The sequence below is a fragment of the Liolophura sinensis genome, chromosome 13 (assembly GCF_032854445.1).
Source record: "Liolophura sinensis isolate JHLJ2023 chromosome 13, CUHK_Ljap_v2, whole genome shotgun sequence".
NCBI lineage: Eukaryota > Metazoa > Mollusca > Polyplacophora > Chitonida > Chitonidae > Liolophura > Liolophura sinensis.
Genome location: NC_088307.1, coordinates 24,082,259 through 24,104,390, shown reverse-complemented (window position 1 = coordinate 24,104,390; position 22,132 = coordinate 24,082,259). Strand labels below are relative to the sequence as shown.

The window sequence follows — 22,132 nt, the reverse complement described above, 5'->3', positions numbered from 1 at the left end:
TTTCCATTTCGAAAAAAAAACGTGATAACGATCAGAACGAGTAAATTCAATTCGTTTAGAGGAATACATAGGATTAAAAACCGAAGCTTGGTTAAATTGAGTTAGTTTTTTTTTATTTATTCTTTAAACTTTGTGTTAGACATTCATTAACCAGATAAAATCTATGTTTGCGTTTTTGTCAGGCGCGCGGTCATTATGAAATACTTCTGTTAATGCCTTAGTTCATTTTTGCAAATTTCCAGGCTATTATAAAACTCTTTATCGGACGAGGCTTACCTAACTACCAACGAGTTACATGGCAGAGTAGCAATTCATGCCCATCGCCCCCCACGAGTGCAAAATGGTTTGGCCCGGTGCTAAGGTCAAGCTCTGTCCGAAGTTGTCGTCTCTGATTACACCAACAGAGTGTTGCGGTGTGCGGAAGAGAAAACTGCAGGGGTTGCTCGGTTCCACCTAATGCCGAAGATATTAGTTGACTGTGACGGGACGGGACGGAAGATTTGAACCGAGTAAGTTGTCTGAAAAGAGGCATAGTGACAAGAAGCGAGCGGAGAATGGCATAAAACTCGGTCGACCATCCAGCGAACCGCAGTGTACTCGAATACCCTAGTTTGCTCGGCTTACTGGGCAGTACTCAAGGAAGCTTACAAATATCGGCTGCCGAGCGGTAGAGGGTTGAACGGTTCTATACAGCGCGGACCTGTGAGAAAGCTCCAGCTCTGGTGACTGTGACCAGAACGTGTTGTTGTGATCATTTGGAACGACCACATTTCTTTGATTTTGTGCCGGCGTTTCTATACGGTTAACCAGTGCTGTGTGTGACGCTGACAGGTTTACCCCGTGTTAATATACGGACTGCTACCGAAGAACGAGGTCCGGGGAAGCGAAGCGACTATGGAGGCAGGCACGCTTAGCCGACAGCCCGTAGCCCGTGAGTACACTTCGACCTTGCTGGCGCTATAGCCAATACTCTCGCTGTTCAAACCATCTAGGCTCATATTGTTTTATCGCTTTATTTCGTATTTACTGGGTAAGCCGTGTAGATTTAACAAGTCTGTATCCGATGTTATGGCATCAACTGTGGGCCTATCAGGAACACGCGAGCGTCAGCTAGACATGTTTATTTCACATCCGCACTGGGAATGTACGTGTACATAGAGCCCGTACTCTATAACATACAATGTTATAGGCCTACATGTACAACATGACGTGAAATCAACATTAGACCAGTGGACATAGTATATCAGTCATGAATTAAAACTGTCAGTTTTGTATAGTCCGTGTATATTTATATGCACCACCGTGTTATATTTGTAGGCCTACGAACAAAAAGACAAGTGAGTCGTTAATGTTTTGGGTTTTTTTTCTTCTTCAATCTGTAGGCCTAGAATAAAAGTAGGCTTCTTTCTGTACATGCCAGAAGTTGAACTTCCAAAACTGTATTAACTAATAAACCACAGTGAAGCTCCTTAGAGATTGAAAAGAGATGATGTTGATCTTCTTTGAGGAAAATAACTTAATTTCGGCAAAATTCAGTCTGACGAAATACCCATATAACAATGGGTGGTCGTTGTATCGCATCATTAGTGACTGGCACGCTTGTCGTTGCTTTGCGCAGCATTGTCCTGATTATAAATGGTATAGGCCCACGTCAGTCGTCGTATGTCTTTCCCCCCATCCCACCCCCTGGCATTTGAGATGCTCTAACAAGCGCGTTGACACAATTATATTACATCTTCCGCATTGGACTTAAACGCCGGAATTTTACTGCTAATAAAAAGCACGGGAGGAGGTCCAGACAGAATTTAATAGCATGTTCGTCAAAACAGGAAAACTTAAAAAAAAAAAAGTCCCCACTGTACTTGCTTAAAAGGGTGTACGTAACTACATACTATTTTGATCGCATGAGAAAAAATGGCCAAGTAAAGGGGAAATTTTAATCATGCCGACTCTTCACATTGCATTACCACCATGTTGGTCATGCTTTTAATACGGTCACTCCACTAATCTATATAAAAAAATATAATAAAATTTTAAAAAGCGAGAGAGGGAGAGAGAGCACGCTTTTATACATGTGCATGGTCAATTGTACTTATACATCAAATGAAGTCTAATTCGAACTTACGACGTCACTGACGAGAGCCTGTAATGGATTCACTTTTGTGAGGTATTGTGACAACGTGCATTTCCTGTAGGAATTTCTTAGTACGCTAATACGTGGGACTATATGTAAGTCATTAAAAACTATCATTGGGTGGAAGTATATACATTGACTGAATTGGTAAACATTGACCAAGTTAAACTATACAGGCATAAATGTGCCCCCCCCCCCCCCCCCCCCCCATGTTTGATATGGTTAAACAACTAACTGACGTTTCTGGACAAAAAAAAAACGGAGTTAACGTCGTTGACTATTGAAATGCAGCAGTCGTATGTACAAACAGACGTTAAATGTTGAAGCACCTGTTTATGGTTAACATTAGAAATTAACAATGTATTAACTACCAACACTGGTGTGTAGGCAAGAGTCGTACATAGAATTGTAGCCTCGTATATCCATGGTGCTGGGCTAACTGCCTGCATACCACGTGTAGGAATGTCGTCCATGATGACGGACTAATCAAACGTTTAATGAATAAGTTATGTCCCGCTTAAACTGTAATCATATTCCGATCGATCACCGGTCCATACCGTCATTGATCACTGATATCGATCTGCTTGATCCCAGGGTTATCTCGTATTAGAACTTCTATAGCTCATGCACTTTCTGGTGACTCGCTTTATGCTATAATGGCAACCTAGCTGGCTAGCCGATGCAAGATAGAGGCATATATATGCTCTGTTACGTAAACCCCGGACTGATATAGCCAAGGCGTATAGAAGAAACTTTGTTCTAATTACAAGCCATGATATTTGGTGCGAGAGGGTATATGAGAATTACGCAATATGATCGGAACATTCTTGGTATGCGTAAGATAACGTTGCCACGCACCAACCGTCTTTTCCTCACACCTGCCATCACATGTATGTATTAGAAGTAATCACAAGCCCCGTAATTCACATTTACACTTTCCGTTTCTGTTTTGTTTTCGCGTAGGCCTATAATCAATTTTCCGGTATATTTACCTTCCGTCTGTATCATTAGGGAAAGCTATATGGACAAACATGACGACCACTACGCATTATGGCGGGTAATTGTACTCGAGGGTTGTATGGTCACTTATAGTTGCAGTTAGTTCCCACGAGACGACGATTGACTGCGGCGCTCTGTCCACCTCTGGCCGTCGTTGGGTTAATGTGGGTGAATTGCTGACGGTATCAGCGTTTGATTACAGTACCACTAATGGACTTGCGCTCTGTTCTGTTGTTTCTGATAATATTTCCAACTGTATGCGATTTGCCGTTCTTCATTCCCTGTCCTAGTGCTTTCTGATTGGCCAGGTCTTATACGATGGCCTGTACATTAAGGCACATACGTAGTCCGGACACTAACGCTTTACACAGACACTTAGGTATTTGATGATACATTGCAATTGTGGCGCTGTCTGTCTGTCTGTCAGGCCGTCCATCCGTAATTGTGTTCGTCCATCCTCCCGCCCTTACGCCTCTAATCCCAGATGTCTGTTCTTCCTTAAGTCTGTTCTTCCTTAACAGATATGTTGGCTTCTCTTTACTCAACTCTTACTCGATTTTTTAGAATTTTTTAAAGATTTTTGAACTCTTACTTGAAATTTAGAACCGATAACCAATGACAGAATAATGTTTGGTTTGTATTCATGATACGATCTGCAGGGGTGTCGATTTTGACATCAATAAGCACAGGGTTAATTCTCAAAGTATTTAATCAAACATGGTTCCAGTCTGTATATTAATTTGGGTCTTTTTTGTCAAACATGGCACTAAACGACAGTTTTTCAGCCTGATTGGTATTACCAGTTAATCGGCCACCAAAAACACATTGCCTTTGGGGAACATCTCTGCATTTATCTAAACCAGTTACAGGGGTGTCGCATTTAAGAAACAACCAGTGGTTTCGGGATTCAGTTGTAAGATTGGAATCGTGAGATAGAGAACATGTATACGAAGTGATGCAATCATTGCTCACAAAGGAATTACTAACAGTTTCGGATGTCAGTTGTAAACTTGGAAATGTGAGGTGATTCACGTGTATACGCTGTGATGAAATCATCGCCTCGTAAATAACCTCAAACACAAAACCACGATGAACCTATTAGACTAAGGAAATGAAATAATCTGTATTCGTGTTGAGCCTTTCTTCCGGTCTGCCTTGGCAGACACGGTGTTGGCGTAGCGGCGATGAAGCGCATACTCTCTGTTAGTCAGCTGTTGGCTGTCGTCTGTATTATTATCTATAATAAGCGCCCCCCCCCCCCCCCCCCACACACACACACAAGTTTTAGCGTACTACTCACCACCAGGACATAGGGGTCCGGCTGGTAATTAGTTTCCCACTACATTTATTTACAGTGTAGCAAGTGTCACCCAGTGCAAGTAGGTTAATATGTATGGGTGCCTTCAATGTTGCTATGGCGGTATGTACAGGCCTAGTTTTTTGCTAGGGTTCATACAAGTCTATCTAACTGGTTATAGCTCGCTAAACCAGACCTCCTCCTCTAATGGTGCAGTAAATAAAATATAAGTTTAGTAACATTGGGCCGATATTCGTGAGTTTTCAAAGACCGTTGTTGTTGACACGACAAACGATAGTAATTTTTCCCCATGTTGAACAATTTCTTCGCTGTCGTCGTTTCGTCGCGGGAGGTCCGCTTAATACGCCGTGTAATGCTTAATACTCTCGTTCTGACAAGTGAACAAGTCATAATTGCATGTCGGTTGTTTGTAAAATGATCACTTGAGCCACATGCGGAATGAATCACCATATTTCCTCCACCGCGCGCCAGAAATTTCCCCGTCCCACAGCATTAGGCTTATCAGTTCTGACTGGCGAGCCAGCCGCTGGTGGGTGAATTAAGACTGACGCCGCACCCACACCGCTTCTGTCTTTTCATTTCCCCCGCCGTGAATTGGCGCCCCTATTTAATGCGTTTGATGGAATTACTTTTGACATTATTGCTTAATGGTGTTGGCCGATAAGCCGAGAAATGACGACTTCAGTGATAATCCGTTTTTTTTTTTCTAGTCTCTTATACAAGCCCTCGCATCTGTTCCTCATTTTAATCATAACCGCATTCTTGATACCAGATTTCCACGTTGAACAAATACCGTTTATTTTGCTGAATCTCGTGAGAAGTTTACCTGCTCTGCCCTACTCCCCCCCCCCCCCACCTCCCAGGGCGACGGCGTTATTCTCGTTGGGTGTATAAATCTATGACATTTAGTACAAGAGCGCGCCCTGTAATTTACACTTTGCGCAAATCAGGAACTAGAAGCCTGACTAAACCAGGAAGTTAAAAAATACACGACCGATTTGTCATTGAAAAGGATCGGTATTGAGATAGAAGGGATCAATATTCAGGAGGATGTTTGCTCAGCTGTTAAAAGCCCAATGTCTTAATTTGGTAATAATCACCATCACCATGATTGATAATCAGAATGAACATGATTGATAATCAGAATGAACATGATTGGTAATCGGAATGAACACGATTGGTAATCACCATCACCATGATTAATGATCACATTGACCAGGATTACTACAGGCGTAGCTCCATTACACGCTGGGTCACGGTGGCAATAAGTGATCGACGGTATTCTGTTTCGTGTAGTGTTACATGAAGTTAGTTGAAGCCCACACCTTCCACCAGCATAACATGCTTGTCACACGTGGAACAGTTCACCAGTACAACTTGCCGAAGGTTGATGGATTACTCTGGGCACTACAGTTTCTTTCGTCCACAATATAAAGGAAGCCATGGTATAAGTGGAACTTTCTTGAGTATTCCACGTTAAATAACAAAGAAAGGGTATTGGAGGTCAAAAGGCGGACGTTCGAATCTGGTCGTGACTCTTTCGGCTGTGGTTTGAATGGGTGTTGGTTTGCCTTGGAATGTGACTATAATTACTTCATATATTTGAAATGTTTTTGTGATTGACAGGTCGAACACCAATCAAATTCACGAAGCCAATGAAACTAACATTATAAATCAGTCATTTATTCTTCGAGTTAATCCCATTTTCGGGTAGTTGTAGAGACTAGGGTTATTGTTAGTCAATGAGTTCCTTCTCAGATGTTCATTGTGAAAAGCTGTTTCTTCAATGAATTGACGTCACTTTACCACGTGACACAACCCTCAAGTTTATAATTCTCCATTTTCTTGTTTCAGAAAACCCTCAAGATACAATGGCTGGACTTCTATCCTCCACAAGCAGCGCCACGCGGGCCACGCCCCCTTCCAGTGCACAGATGATGATTGGTCAGAATATGAACATGAATATGAATGGCATGCCCATGTCTGCCAACAACAACAACAAAACGGGAACTGCCAACAACAACAACAACACAATGGCAGTGAACAACATGAGTTCTGTCTCCAACCATTCCATCACGACCACACCCACGTCCTCTACCCCCGGGGGAGGCCTTAGGACGTGCTCAGGATGTGGGGAGAAGATATTAGATCGGTTTCTTCTGCACGCTATGGACCGTTTTTGGCACACGGCTTGCCTCAAGTGTTCTTACTGTCACGCCGAACTAGGCAACATCGGGACATCGTGCTTTACCAAAAAGGAAATGCTCTACTGCAAAAATGACTACTTGAGGTGAGATGATATTTCTTTGATATTTCATGGATTAACTATATGAGAGTAGAATATATTCCTCCTGCATTTATGTTGCATATATTCAGTAACATATTGCCTGCATTTATACACACATATATATCGTACATTTTGTACCAGTATTGCATCCATTTTTACATGACTGTTTGCTATGTAGATGAAGGGTTCCTCTCCGGTCGTAAGTGGGAAGGTTTGGCAGCAACCTTCTGGTGGTCGTGCGTTTCCCCAGTGCTCTGTCCTTTTCCCTCCCACCCCAATGCTAGCCTCCGTCGTATAAGTGAAATATTCTGGAGTGACGTCACTTAAATAAATTAATAAATCCCATAGATGGTTTGCAGTCTGAAAACAGAAGAATTCCATGGCCCGCCATGCTTCTTGCTGGAGTGGCCTTTCACTGTTTGTGCCGGGCCATGGAATTCTGTTATTGGAGATCCAACATGGCCGAGAGTGCAGGTGACTAATAACGTCATGATTTCCTAATCTGTACAGACTTTTACATAGAAACATGATAGTGTCTTGGCTCAATCGGTCATAGAACAATTGTGATGAGAAACTACGCTTTATTGGTTAGGTTAGAATGATGACGTATCAGGTGATTCCAGATAATGCTTTGCCTGTGAGCTGATGAAGACGTGATGAAACTTTGAAAACTGGCTGATGCTTTCTCAAAAATCTACATCACTGATTCTTTTACTTTGCTGGAGTTCATAGACTGTTGGAATCCATTGTTTGTTGCCCAAATCGCTGTTTTAATCAACTTAGTTTACATTACCTGAAAATCCTAATAACCCCTTTTCGAAAAAAAGATTAAATTCATTTTGAATTGTACATGGTGCATATTTGAAGTGTTTGTCCTGGATGACATTGGCGGCACCATCGTCGGCACCATCGTCATACCATATCACTAAACTAAACCAAGCAAGCGAGCATAGAAATACAATCGCGACGTCACTCCACACAATGTGCCGTTTGCTGCAAGATCGCAACTTTGAGCTGACGAGCCTCTTGCACAAGTAATAAACAGTGAACGATTCCTGCAAAACTTATTCACGAGGATTTATATTAGGGAAGGTCAGCCTGCTCTGATTGTACTAGTTCAGCCTCTCGTGTTAGTGACGTTCGAGGGTGCGTCATGTACGTTACCTTCGTGTACGATTGCATAAAGTATTTACTGAATAAGAGTTGCACTCTTAATGATTTAAAAAGGGAATGATTTATAAAGTGTTTTAAATGACACTTTCATGCACAAGCTTAGCCTCATTCTGGCTACCGAGGCGAAACTAGTCAGTTTAAAATGAGTCTCTTTGTACAGCTATGTACTGAGCATTAAGGAGATTCTATATATGTATCCTTACCCCTGTTGACGAACTCGAGTGCATCATGTGGCGAAAGTGGACGCCTGTACCGAGTTTGCACTTGTAACAATTTCACAGTGACTAACATTTGCTCTTCGATTTTCCCACTGGCGAATAGACGTATTTCTAAGTCACAATGAGTCTATACAACTCAATGTTTTGGGTATAACCACCGTCTGGTGCACATCCCCAGCAGGGGGCCCTGCATTCATTGAAGCCCAACCGCTGAAGCGGCGGCCATAGGAGTGCGTTTTAACAAAACTACCATAAACATCCTTTAAATTTATTTGTCACAGGACCAATCTGTTAGTTTAACCGTATCCAGGTGATAGACAAAGATAACTCTCTGCAGAAAAATATCCAGAGTGTAGATTTTATCGTTGTTGCTTATATATAATGTCTGAAACTTTGCCGATAGTGAGTTTTTGCCTACTGCATGTATGAACGTAATTCTTGCCTGGAATAAGCTTTCTCATACTCTTCTACAGTTTGAAGTCGCGAGGTGTGTCAGGCTGTGGTTTGCCTCGCTCGCTCCGTGTTCCACCACTCCGTGTTCCACAAACCTTACAGCATAAATTCTTGAAAAATTCTATATACCGTTCTATATACCAAATATTTAAATAAATCACCGGAAAGCCGATATGTATATGCAATCTTGATCTATTCAGAACAGCAGATTCAAACTTCCTGTTTATCCTTGCTATGCAAATGAGATCAACAATTACCGGTTTATTTAAAACCAGGAATGAAATAAGATATGGTACTGGATTTGGCCCTGAATGTTTTAGGAAGATGGGACAGTGGTCGAACAAATGTCTTTTAAACTACCCAATAATGGACCTTCTTTCTAACTGCGCTGTTTTCTCCAACTTAGCGTGAACGCTTTGGATCAACATATTCCACAATGGCTTCATTTTTGTTTGTTTGAACCGTACGTTAGAAACTAGGCCACTTATAATGTCATTAAATGAGAATGGAAACTTTTTAAGTTACTCTATATTTGCTAAGATTTATGGGTTAATACTGAGGTATTATTGTCTGAGAAGAGAGTAGCTTGTTGACACTGGATGACACCGTGCATACAGCTCTTCGTGGAGAGCCAGTACTAGACCCACCGTTCATTCAGGTTGGATAATGGACTATTACCGGAGCAAATAGAGGCAAGGGTTCCGCATTATGAGTTAATAAATGACATTTGGAGTGGTGTATGTAGTGTCATTGTATTCCTCCACCCCCTCGGCCTCTCCCCTTTGCCCCCGAGTCGCTCAGCTCACCGTACCGCCAGACCTAAGATTACTCGGGTGAAGCCGCAACTAATTAGGCTCGCTTTCGGACCGTTCTCAACCACGTACTTTATCAAATATATTAACTTGTACGTTTATTAAGAAATTCTAACCACCGTCTTCTCGTGCGTTTTTCAACGGGCTTATAATGAGGGTAGAAGTGTAGCTTTAACAAAGAGGGCGTCCCCAGGTAGGTTACAATGGGCGATTTACTCGTAAAACCCCGCAATGGTCGGGCGGACTCTCTTCAGCTTGCGGACCCGTGTTAACTTCTGTAGCCGCCATTGTTGCCTCGGATGGTGTGAAAACGGTAACCTCATTACGGCAATACATACATTAAAAACGTCACGGCGCTTTGAGCTAGATGTCACCCGCATGATTATGTGATATTGTGTACGTTGTCTTAAAAAGATTTGATAGAATTTCGTTATTCTGTTCTCGAAACGTCCACGAATATAAAATTCGCACTGATGCGCAAAAGAAATTTAACCCTATACTGGTCTTAATTGTTAAGTTTCATCAGAATACTGTGATTCAACGCCATGTTGCCAGTACATTTAGTCAAGTAAACCGTTTTACGGCAAAGCTCAAGTAAACTACATTCCCTTTGCATTTACTCCAAACGCATTAAGTAAGAGGACTCCACAAAGCGAGTTTAATGTCAATGTTTGCTGTTGTATACATTCTGAAAATAAGATTAAATTAGTATTTTTGGAAAATTCGACACCTTTCAATTTATACGCCAGCATCATTATCAGCACAGTAATTAAAAGTTTGGCACTGTATGAATGAATGAATGAATGATTGAATGGGTTTTAACGCCATATCGTGGAGAGGGCATGCCCGAGAACCCCGAGAAATATATAACGAGGCGTCAAAACACACATTCTTATTCCAGCTGCAAACACAAACCACGAAAGAACTAAGAAAGTATATAAAGTATGAAATTAAGGCGTATTCGCGAAAAGAGAAGCAGTCAGCACGTTCGACATTAGATGGATTGATAACAGTTGAAGTCATGTACATTGATCTATATCTGTGCTGTAACTACAATGTACGTTATGAAAGATCGCCCTCTATTTAAATGATAACTATACATTAACATTAGGAAATGACACATCTAAAACCCTGCTGATAAATTACGGGTCGGATCACAAGTCTGCTACACGGGTAATAGCTATCGCTGAAAAATGAACAGGAAACGGGAGGTGGTAATTATGACACGGTCGTCATCAGCTGATTAGAGAGAAAAATGATTATAGAGAAAAAACTGATTATGAAAACATATAATTATGCTAGTACATATAACGTTCTGTGGTTTTCCCAACTCTAAATATAAGTACATTACCCGTATAACCGGTCTCCCTTTGATCCATTCACTCGCACCTGCTCGCTTGATTAATCGGTGTTTTTATCACTTTCCAGTTGTTGTTTTCGTGTTTTAAATTGCTTTATTTGTGTGTCTATTATTAATGGTTGTTAGGTTATTCAATTTGGCCTAAACGGAGGCATAAGAGGAGCAGGTTGAACTTGAAACTTATCTTTTTTTGTGACACAATCACCTTCTATAATGTGTCTGTTTCGTAATAGGTGTAAGACTGTCATGTAGATAATGATTGATCTGAAGACAGGTTAAAAACTATTCTTTGAACAGTATATAAAATGTAAGTACGAATTGAGGTATAACATCAGTTCTTTGTGATTGGAATTTCAAACTGTTACCTAATAAGTGTGTAGTTAATATTACATTTATAGGATGCTAGCATCAACTCGTGTCTAACGGAAGAAAGCTGAGTAGCCCTTGTTACATGTTACTGAATGTGTGTTAACATTTATGGTCATATCCTATCACCTGCAAATGTAAGTGTATGCGTTTAAATCCCCTCCCCCCAGTCTTATCCGATCCCCACAACCACCCCACCTCTCCCTGCCAATCACACACACGCAGTTTTAATGTACGTATATGGGCTAGTAGACCTACGCCTACATGTATAGAGCGATTTAACAAATGGCCAAGCTGTGGCCCTTAATTATTGTTACGAATATTCCACATTCGAACGAGCAAAAGTGACATGCGATAAAATTCCTGGTAGAATTTACAGAGACATAGTGCCTACCTACGTGCATTGCTATATTATTGCCATTTGTCATGCTGCTCCCGGAAAGTCGTTTTATCTTCACATGAAAATAATAATAATAATTGTAAAAAAAAAACGACATGAATCGTGCTCAGATGCATCCGAATGTTTACAGATGTATCCTTTGTTCCACTCTAACTGTTTTATCTCAGTGATAAAAAGAGAGCGATCATTTGCCATATTGAACATCTAAACGAGAACATATTATAATAATGCCATTAAGCCTACTTGATCACCCGTCCAAAAAGAAAAAAACGCTCTCTAGTGTAGAAGGTATGAAAAATAGGGTAAAGGATATAAGATCATGATGAAAGCAAAGTTCGTGTTGCCATAGCAATCAGCAAGTCGATTATCTGGTTAATTGCTTGTGAAATTAACATTGATCAAGCGCGCAAATTGGATTTTATTTATTTCCCATAATTAAAAATTCAATGTGGAGTCCATTTATGCGAGATCTTAGTAGATGATTGTTTGCAATGTCTGTGCTGGCGAACACCCGGTGTGAAAATAGGCATGTAGGCCTATATCAGCACAGCTGTTGTTCCCGTGCTTTTTTTTTTATCGTATCTAACTGAAAGGAAAACAGCGGACATTTATATCAGTCCTTTGATAAAAACTTATCTTTGTGTAAATGATTGTCAAGACCTATGTTAAGTTAATAGCGACATGCCCATAATTGAAGTTAATCTCCTGATGGACAACTAGGCGCACTAAGCGAACCTGTACACTCAGTGGTCTGTGGCATCTGCGTTGTAACTGTGGGGCCCCAAGTTCAGTGAAGTGATAAGTTCGAATCCAACTATCGCTGCTTAGCTCAGATGTTTCTTTTTACATCCGAAGAATTGTCAAGCACCTTACTTGAGATGGCGTTGTGTTATTCTTGGCGATTCCTTTCATCCTTTCAACGTAAATCGCTTTTATGCCGTTGAAACATTTTTGATTGCAGTGCAAAATAACAGCCATACAAAGAAGTGGGTATCCCATGTGACATAGACTGCACGGCCATCTGTCGGAAAAGTTTAGCGTAACACTCAGCTTAAAGCTTGAGTCAACAAAGCCAATTCTAACCTACATGTTCCTGTAGTGGAAATTTCAAATACGATTTTAGAACGTATATTTGGTCTCATCTTCCAGTAAAAAAAATCGGATCATTGTAAATGTCAGAAGTGGTTTTTGTGGAATCTGCCCCAGAGGGCGTGGTGATATGATAAAAGTTATCCCCAAAGTACAAGTATATAGAGTACTGTCCACCACTTATTGCCACCGACAGCATATTGTTGCCATCGACCGCTGATTGATGCCATTGACTGCTAATTGTTGTCATCGACACACTGTTATTTGTTGCCACTAGCTGCTATTTGTTTCTATCGGCTGCTTGTTGCCACCGAGTCTGAGCGGAAGACTTTCTCGGAATGCCTGAACATGCCTGGTATTGAACCAACACTCAGACGTGATAATAGTTTAGAGTAGGTCTTATGTACTATTGTGGACAATGATTTGGACAATGACAAAAATCATTGGAAACATGATACATAGTGCGTGCACATACTAATATAATGCTCTGTAGGTTGAAAGGCTTTGACAGTTTGATTTCAGGGTAGAGCTGGTGTTTAAGTCGACAGGGTCTGCTTTCTATGTGGATGCGTCTGTGGCATGAGGCAAGCGCATCTTTGAAGAAAAGACGGCGGTTGTATAGCTGGTGGGGAGAAGTAGGAGGAGGGGGGGAATAGGGGGTGGGGTAAGGGGAATCTTAAGTAACACGATATCCATTTGCTATCGGGCAGACCCATTTAGCTAACGATGTCTCTCCCAAATTAAACCCAACCCCCTTCTACTAATTGAAACGCTATGAATTTAATTTGGCCGCGATAAGCAGATAGCAGGCTACTGTAGACTTGAAAGTGAGACGTTGCGATAAGGCCTGTTGGCTCTCGATGGGCTATCGGTGCAGTTATAATGAGGCGGAGAGCCGACATCGAACGCCGCCAGTCCGCTTTTTTCCCAGGTCCGGTAATTGAAGTCCACCTTGCTCATAACGAGGCTAAGTAGTGATATTCTAACACTAACAAGCCTGCTCAAAAAACCAGACACTGACGTGTCCACGTTGCAGGCTTCGAGAGTTGGGGTGGGGGAAGCGGTATACAGAGTGAGCTTTTAATAATGTGAGTGCGATCTTGAGAGGCCGGAATTTGATGTATCTGTATAATGAGTCCCTCCCTTGCCCACTCGTACTAACTCTTCCATAAAGCACCTTGCCCTTGTAGGAAATGCAACAGTAGGAAAGATTGGGTGGAGCCGTCGTGGGGAGGGGGGCATATAGGTTTATATATGTATATATGATGGAGAATTGCAATATTAAGAGTGGTCGCTATAAAGCAAAGCACCGTTAATTATCTTCGATAGCCGTGCGTTTATTTGGGCAATTAATATGTGATGTCCTACATAAAAGAAACCGATAGTTATGTTGGAAATCCTGTCCTCTTTGAATCTGTAAGACGTTAACGATATCACTTCCATTCCCCCAATAATGATCTGACCGATCAGAACTCTTAAACGAATCCAAGAAATGTTTCAAACCGGGGTTCAAACCGCCATGTCGTGAAACAGCGCGCTCTTTAGCGTGCGGAGGCTGTTAAAGGAATGGGTCCAATGGTGGCCTGGCGCGTTTACCGGAAGCCGTCACCATATCAGGGGCAATCGCGACCGGTTGGGCTTTAATGATGTATCCGAGGCCCTAATTACGTATCGGGCTGACGCCATGGTCAACTTTCCTGCCATCTTGTGAAATAGTTCCCACTCTAATTGAACCCAAGTCCGCCAATAAGTTTAATTAAAGCCGCTCGACATCTAATTACGGCGCAGAATAACCAAGGCTGTATTGTAAACACATGTGGTACGTTTCATTCAAGCCAATTAAAACTGAAAATGGCTTACAACCGGGTATAATTAAGTTTGATTATCCAGCCTGGTGCTGAAACGACATAATTGGCTGTATGTCAATAACGCTTCGCAAGTCCGTGTCAAATTTGGACGGGCATGGATTCTTGGGAAGAAGCGGCTTTTTCCTCTCAAGCTGATACGATGCTCTGTGAACACCACAGCCACCATTTTGTCTCCTTACACGTGCATCTCGCGTGAATCCATACAGCCTACACAAAGACGCTGTTGATATAATTGCCTATTTTTCATGGAGTAGCGTGTTCTCAGTTATTTCAAATACAACGTAGTGGCTCTATGAAAGAGACTTTTCACTGTACCTTCAAGCGTCCTAGTAGGGTTAGCTCTATAGGCCTACTTATCGTCATAAAATCTTAATGCCGTTGTGGCTTGGCGCTGAGTGGAAAGAGATATGCTGGCTGATGTCTTCGACATGGCATTTCAGTAAGGTAGCGCTGTAATGGGGAGGCGGCATATTTTTTTTAATCCCGTGAGGTGGCGCTAGTGTGAAGCAGGACCTTGAGCAAATGTTATGTGTAAACTGGATTGCAGTGCAACGTCCACAACGGTACGATGTATTTGTTTCTGTTATAACGTCGTATTATCTTATGTGACGTCATCATGATTAGATGGGAAAGGAACATCTGACACCAACAAAATGACGTTAAAGTTCTGCTGTGGGCGTTGGAATATACACCGTCCTTAAATGACCAAATACTGTACAAAGCGACGCAAAGCTACAAGTAAACAATAATTATTTAAAGGAATTAAAAAGTAAGTTTTATAGAAGCCGCAAAAGAAATTGGATAATTTCTTTATTGATGATTTAATAGTATCCCTGATTATGCTGAGTTTATAAAAATATTTTAGGAACAAAGCGCCCATAATCGACCAAACTATTGCTGGCTTGTCACTAAATAAATCTTAAGTATTTACCACATTTGCATCCATTAACCTGACCTGAGGAATCGAGTATTCAACCCGGATGGTCGCTAGTAAAAAAATTCAATATTAAATGGGATCACGATGCTGAGTGTATGCGTTAATACGAAAATCTTCTTAGGAGAGAACATTTCAGTTTTTAAATTTTGGTATCTGACCAACTATTTGAGACTAATAAGAGAAGTATTACACGATCTGCGCATGTTTTTTTCTGGTTGTACAAGTATTTTACATTAGGATATGTCTAATGGCGTTAGCGATGACATGTCCACATGCTTATATAGCCCACGTGATCGACACCATTACGCTACAGCCATGGTGTATGGTCTATACACTTGATAGCCAGAGGTATTTCACTATTTGGCGGGTCTGTATGGGTCTGTGTTTCCAATGACTCTATATGTATGCACTTGGTTGACCCTGCTAGTAATGGTACATTGATGGGAGCACTGGAAGTATACATTCAAACTTGATTAATTAAATTAATTGTTTGTCTGATGATTTTACTTCAAGTCATAAACGCTCATGATAGCATTTGTTTTTGTATCAATAACGACATCAAAGTTAAGCTTCCTAGTTTGCTTATTCATGAAATACAAATATTAAATATTTCTACATTTAATCAGATATAAGCTAAATACAGTAATAAAATGTATGGAAAGTTGTAGATTTTAGAATTGTACGTTGTCATGATGTTATTGAAAATATTTGGTGACTTTGATTTTATTTAAAATACAAAACATCTTTATGGGAATATTTTATTTTACGTCATTCGATTTGAAAATCGTAAAACTTGTTATAGTTTGTTATTAAAATATAATATTCTTATAGGTTATACACTGTATATAAGCATACATCTGTTTTTATGTGTGTGTAGGCAACAAAGCGTTTGGTAAAACTCCTCTCGCCTTGCCTGGACTCATCTTCCCAATTATTTTCCTCTTTCCCCATCGTCAATAAGACCTTAGTCTGTCGAGAGAAGAGATTCAATTAGGTCCAAATTAAAAAGCCGTGCTGCCATTAAGGCCCACTCTATTCGTGTACACAAGAGCGTCTGTCGCCAGTCCGACCGCCTGGGATAAAAGGACAGATTAACAAAGACTTTAGTACCGACCAATTTTTCTCTTCTCTCCTCAAATTAAATCCGAATTGACTCGGTCATTACAATTGCCTTCGGTCCTCAGCAGATGGGACGATAGATTTTTAGCCGTGCCGTCTTCGCGCACATTCTTGCTGACGGCTCCCCCTCTCGTGCGCCTCACACCAACAACGCGGACCAACCATTAAAGCCAATTAGGGGCGAGCAGGCCACTTTATGACGCTAAAATCGGATCGAAAATAGCCTCCTATTTGGATTTAATGGGATAATTTACAACAGGAAGTTTAAATAATCGACAAATTGAAGTTTATGAAGAGTTAATCTTTTGGGGGTAATTTATTATTTTCTTTTATATATGTATAATTGTACTTTGCCCCGCACGCGATTGGCTATTCCTCTCAATGCGGTGGCGCGCGGGGAAAGGCTGTTTGAGTAGCTGTAGCGAATGCCATGGGATATATTCACACATAATAGCCCAGGCTCTGTTACAATACCACATTAACTGAGCTCCGCGCGCTATTAGAGATTTACAAAAGCCACCTAAAGGCACATTATCTCAGCAATTATAACAGACTGAGGAGACCTGTGCGTGCCAGAGACAAGGCAGCATTGCCGAAGTAAGATAAACGATATTGGAGGAAATGTGGTAATTGTTCCAAAGCTGCCACAAAATGGCGAATGTCACTCAAGCGAAAACCGGTCATTGTAATTTTGCTCTCGCTGCCGTCCCAGAAGCATTTTGTTCCTCAGTAAAGCTGAAGCGTAAAATACTTCGTCGAATACAACAGGATTAAGATATTACGATGCGAATTTTCCTCCATGTGTAAATTTGTTACAGTTCCCTCTCTCGTTACACCCCCTCTACCCTCGGCGTCCCCTCCCATCCAACTCACTCACCCCCTCCCCCCGCCCCGGGCCGGACTCTCTTCTGCCTCGCTCTCGCTCTCTGGCGCCCGTTACGCAAACGTTGTCATGATGGAGACAATAATCGCCTGGTTGACCACCAAGCGCAAGCTGAGGGCTGTATGTCTTATAACTGAGTATTTATGGCGGAAAAGCAAACACACTCCAGCACATTAAAAGCGTGCTTCCCAGCTAAACCACGATTTGAGAAACAGGCGTCGGAAAACACCCTGACACGCTCTTTGACTTTACTCAAACAAAAATCCATTTGTTAACGGAATGTATAACAAAAAAAAAAAAAAAATTCTCTCGGAATGGAGGCGTGAAAGGGTGTTACGTTTCGATGTAGTCAGCTTTTGAGAATCATGCCTGAGTTGGAAACGGGAAAATTTTTGATACGTGGATGTAGCTGTAAATGTTGCAAAGTACTCGCACTCTAATGCACCTCTAATTTAAAGTCCTATTTTACCATACCTCGATCTTCTCCGTTCCTGAAGTAATGATTTTTTGGAAGTTTTTTAAGTTTAATAAAAATTTCTCCGTTTAACGTAGATTAAAGTACATTGCTTTATTATAAAATGAGATCGATAGCCTGTCCATCTGTCCGTCCATCCGTAAGTCCGCCCGTCAGTCCGCTCGTCAGCCCGGTTTGTCATTAAACAAGTCCGTTTCAGTCCGTCAGCCAGTCAACATGGAGATCAACTTGGAGATCAACTTGATAACCTTCACACTAACACATCGCTTATTCGGGTAATAAAACGGCGGTCGTCATAATCAGGAAATCAATGAATCATCTCGGCAGTGTCGGGCAGTTGGCTTCTTTCATAATTATTACATTTTTGAACACTCAGCTAATTATCAGTCACTCAATGATTTGGTCAACAGGATGAATCAGCGAGTTCGTAAACAAATCAATCAGCCAGTCATTAAACAAATCAATCAGCGAGTTCGTAAACAAATCAATCAGCCAGTCAATAAACAAATCATTCAGCGAGTTCGTAAACAAATCAATCAGCCAGTCATTAAACAAATCAATCAGCGAGTTCGTAAACAAATCAATCAGCCAGTCAATAAACAAATCAATCAGCCAGTCAATAAACAAATCAATCAGCCAGTCAATAAACAAATCAATCAGCCAGTCAATAAACAAATCAATCAGCGAGTCCATAAACAAATCAGTCAGCCAGTCAATAAACAAATCAATCAGCCAGTCAATAAACAAATCAGTCAGCCAGTCAATAAACAAATCAATCAGCCAGTCAGTAAACAAATCAAAGTCAACAAAAAAACCAAGCTAGTAAGTCAATATGCAAATCATCAATCCAGTAGCTGATTAATCAACAATCAGGTCGTTGATTCCTTCAGTTCTGTGCTCGGTTTTCTCCGACCTTATAGCTGGCCGCCGATATATAATATAAACAAACAATCAAATCTGTAAGTCAGTGATTTAATCAACTCTCTCTGTCCTCCTCAGGTTGTTCGGTTCTGGCGGAAGCTGCAGCTCGTGTGGCCAGACGATTCCAGCCAGCGAGTTTGTGATGAAGGCTCAAGGGAACGTTTACCACCAGAAATGTTTCACCTGTGTGGTCTGTCAGTGTCAGCTCGTGCCAGGTAACCGGTACAGCATCCTTAACGGCAGTCTCGTGTGTGAGCAGGACTACCCCAAAGTCTTGAAAGGCCATGTGCCCTTACCCAACAGACCTGCGCACAAGGTGAGTAAAACGTTCGTTGTTATTAAAAGCATATCGGGCCTTGTTGTTCAGTGTGGAACGTAATCTGCCTGAGGTCGGTCCCAGTCGGTGTACTCTTTTGTTTGTTTTGTCATAACTCACCGTTTCTGTATAGTCGTACTCCTAAATCGAAGGGATTGTTCAGTCACCGCAGTGTAACAGCAGAGAATCAAGTGTTTTTACACAACTTAAAATCGACTTGTGCAGACTGGATACGTTCCCCCATTACCAGTATTAGAGAGTATTAATTTCAATCGTGTTTGTTTTGTAGTTATAGTATGGGTGTAATTCGTGTATTAAGGTTTAAGAATGTCTGAACATTTCGTACACCTGTATAGAATCTATCCCAGTATATTATTGGAAAAAGCTTAATCTGGATCAGCTGTTAACACCAATCTCCCAAAAATAAACAGATTATATCATTTCAAAGAATTAAGGTGGGTGAATTTTGAATGCTATATTTGACCGCTTCCATTGAGGAGATTTTTCAGAAATTTAAAACTTAAACCTAAGTTATAGTGCTTTGTTTATGTTTCAGGTTGTGGAACACTTTTCTTAATGTGAGGTTTTATGCTGCTGAATTGGCCTCCAATATCATTTTAATTAGTAGCCCGATAACTCATTTCATCCTTAAACAACTGTATAGCCCATGTTTGAAACCTTAACTTAAGTTAAAAATGGCTTTGTGGAAGCGACATTTAATTTTATTATTAATTGACCCGGGTCACGGGTGTTGGAGTCTCTTTGTTGAAAACCTCTCAATCACAGATGGGTCGCCGAAGTGGGAGAGAGGAGAGTGTAACAAAACACCATATAGCAGGACAATTAATCATAGTGTCATTTGTTTATTGAGATAAAGCTCTCAATCTTTCTTCTTCGCACAGGTGTGTTGACCTGAAAAGACGAGGCTCTGGTTTACCTGACCCGCACGTGGTTGGTGAGAGTTAAGAAACTTGAAGGACTGAGTGCCAACACTTGAGCGGGGGCCGGACAATGGTCATTTGCATTCGAAGTGGACGGCGATAACCACTGGACGAAGAGGCTTTGTGTGATTCCAGCCCAGATCGCTCTAAGCCTTCAAAGCGAATCTTCATCTGGCGCTGAACGTTAGCAAATATTGCATCGAATTAAGAGAAAAAACAGCTAAGGGATTTGGTCCATACCTGAATCCCCATGAGAAATTAATCCCCCCCAATAGGGTGTTAATCTCTGAACAACTACAGACTCGTGCCTTGTTTTTCATTATTACGTCATTTTGGCGTGGTTTATTTGAGCACTCTTGTATGGAGGTAACAATGGTGGTGACACGGGATTGCTATCACGAAACCCCATGAGTTGTTGTTCCCATCTAGACGCCGATCATTCATGAAATGCCCACCCTTTTCAACCTCACCCCACCCTCACCGTTATCCTACCTCCCCTAACTCCATCCCCACCCTCGCAGTTCCGGATTATATTCTGCAGGAAGGCCCGGAAGCTAGAGACCACGTGGTATCCTTAGTAACAGGCGGCGTGGGCGAAACAAAATTGTCCCCTTAATGCTAGTGCATAGGAAATGGCTGTATTTGAAAAGCTGTCAGTGATGATGTGTTCGATAGGGTTGTATAATATGAGCTTTCCAGAGGAGTTTTTCCTGTAGAGCTTACGTGGTGTGTTTTTTTTTTTTTTTTGGTACGGCCACGGCGTGCTGGTCGCTGACGGAGTGGCATCATGAGCTTGTTTCCATATGCTTCAAGGTGGGGTGGCTATTTTGTTTTCGCCCACTCTAGATCAGTCACATGATCTCCAACTTCCGGGCTGTCTTACAGAATGACAAACTGAGGGAACTTTGTGTTATTCTGCGATGATATTAGGGAATAGTATGGTCATACGGTACTTTAGGCGGAAGACAGACAGCTTAGATTTCTGGAAGTCTTCAGCAGGACGATCTGGTTTTGGAGATTTCGTGTAGCGATCATAGACCATCACACTCTATTTCGCTTAAACGATCATTGGAGGACGGATGTGATTTTGTGCTGATCAGATCGATTGTGAAATTCACCGAAGTGATATTGGAACCTTTTAATATCAAGCAAGCACATATTACATCATAAACTCAAGTCCAGATGTGAATATCAACTCCAATGAAATGCGTGCCGTCTACCAGTGTGGTACTGATTCCTTTCACCCTATATGTTATGAACTAAACAGATCCCATGGCAATTGATCTTGACAGCTAAACATTTCTACCCTTCTGGTATACGGAAGATCTAGACATGAAAACGGATAACTGAGCCTTGAAGCTGTTGATGGCAATATGTACGAAGTGGCCTTACAGAGAAACAAAGCCTTCCTTTTCCCTTTAACATTATCTTTTCACATAAAATTCGTAAAATTATTTGGTATTTTTCATCCTTTTTAAGGTTTTGAGGTATTTTTTAAAAAATGTTACTGATAGTGCATGATGTATCAGGAGGCAGAGTTCAGAAATCACCATCAGAAAAAAAACTTTGTGCGAACTTTTTTTCTCTGTAAACGGAAACAGCCAGTGTCAAAGCTCCAGATGGCCACGGGCTTTAAGAGGAAAATATTCCGTTCCCACTTTCGTGAATGTGGTGCATGTGACACCGACTTGTCATTATTTTGTGGAATAACGCTCCTTCTGTAACGCCTTTCTAACTGTCCCCTGTTTGACGTCCGTACAAGTAAAATCGTTTGTCCATATGTAAATAATTTCCTCATTCTATATTCCAGTTACGATGCTCTATTTTTGTCACCCATTTTGGTCGTTTGTTGATTGCAACTTAACATGGAATATATGTTTTCTGACGTTTTCTTCACAATTACCCTGTCCTTTTCTTGTTTTGTTTGATTTTGTATTTTAGCAGCTTTGGTGCCAAGAAACGTTTTCTTTTCAGCTCTGAAAAGCCTGATCTTTCCCGCAAGGCTATAATTTGAGCTATTCTTGCCAGACATATACAGAGATATAAAATTTTGATTTCATTAG

The 22,132-nt window shown here is 41.2% G+C and overlaps 1 protein-coding gene across 2 annotated transcripts; it reads left to right on the top strand.

Annotated features, from left to right (window-relative positions):
• Positions 1-420: 420 nt before the first annotated feature.
• LOC135480289 (LIM domain transcription factor LMO4.1-like) lies at positions 421-21,962 on the top strand. 2 transcript variants are annotated; one of them, XM_064760089.1, is made up of 4 exons: positions 421-509; positions 6,306-6,741; positions 18,891-19,128; positions 20,031-21,962. In XM_064760089.1, the coding sequence occupies exons 2-4, from the start codon at positions 6,323-6,325 to the stop codon at positions 20,037-20,039; spliced, it is 666 nt and encodes a 221-aa protein (XP_064616159.1). In that variant the 5' UTR covers positions 421-509; positions 6,306-6,322; the 3' UTR covers positions 20,040-21,962. The 2 variants fall into 2 exon arrangements, with proteins under 2 accessions (XP_064616159.1, XP_064616158.1); XM_064760088.1 differs by having other exon boundaries at positions 427-931.
• The last annotated feature ends 170 nt before the right edge of the window (positions 21,963-22,132 follow it).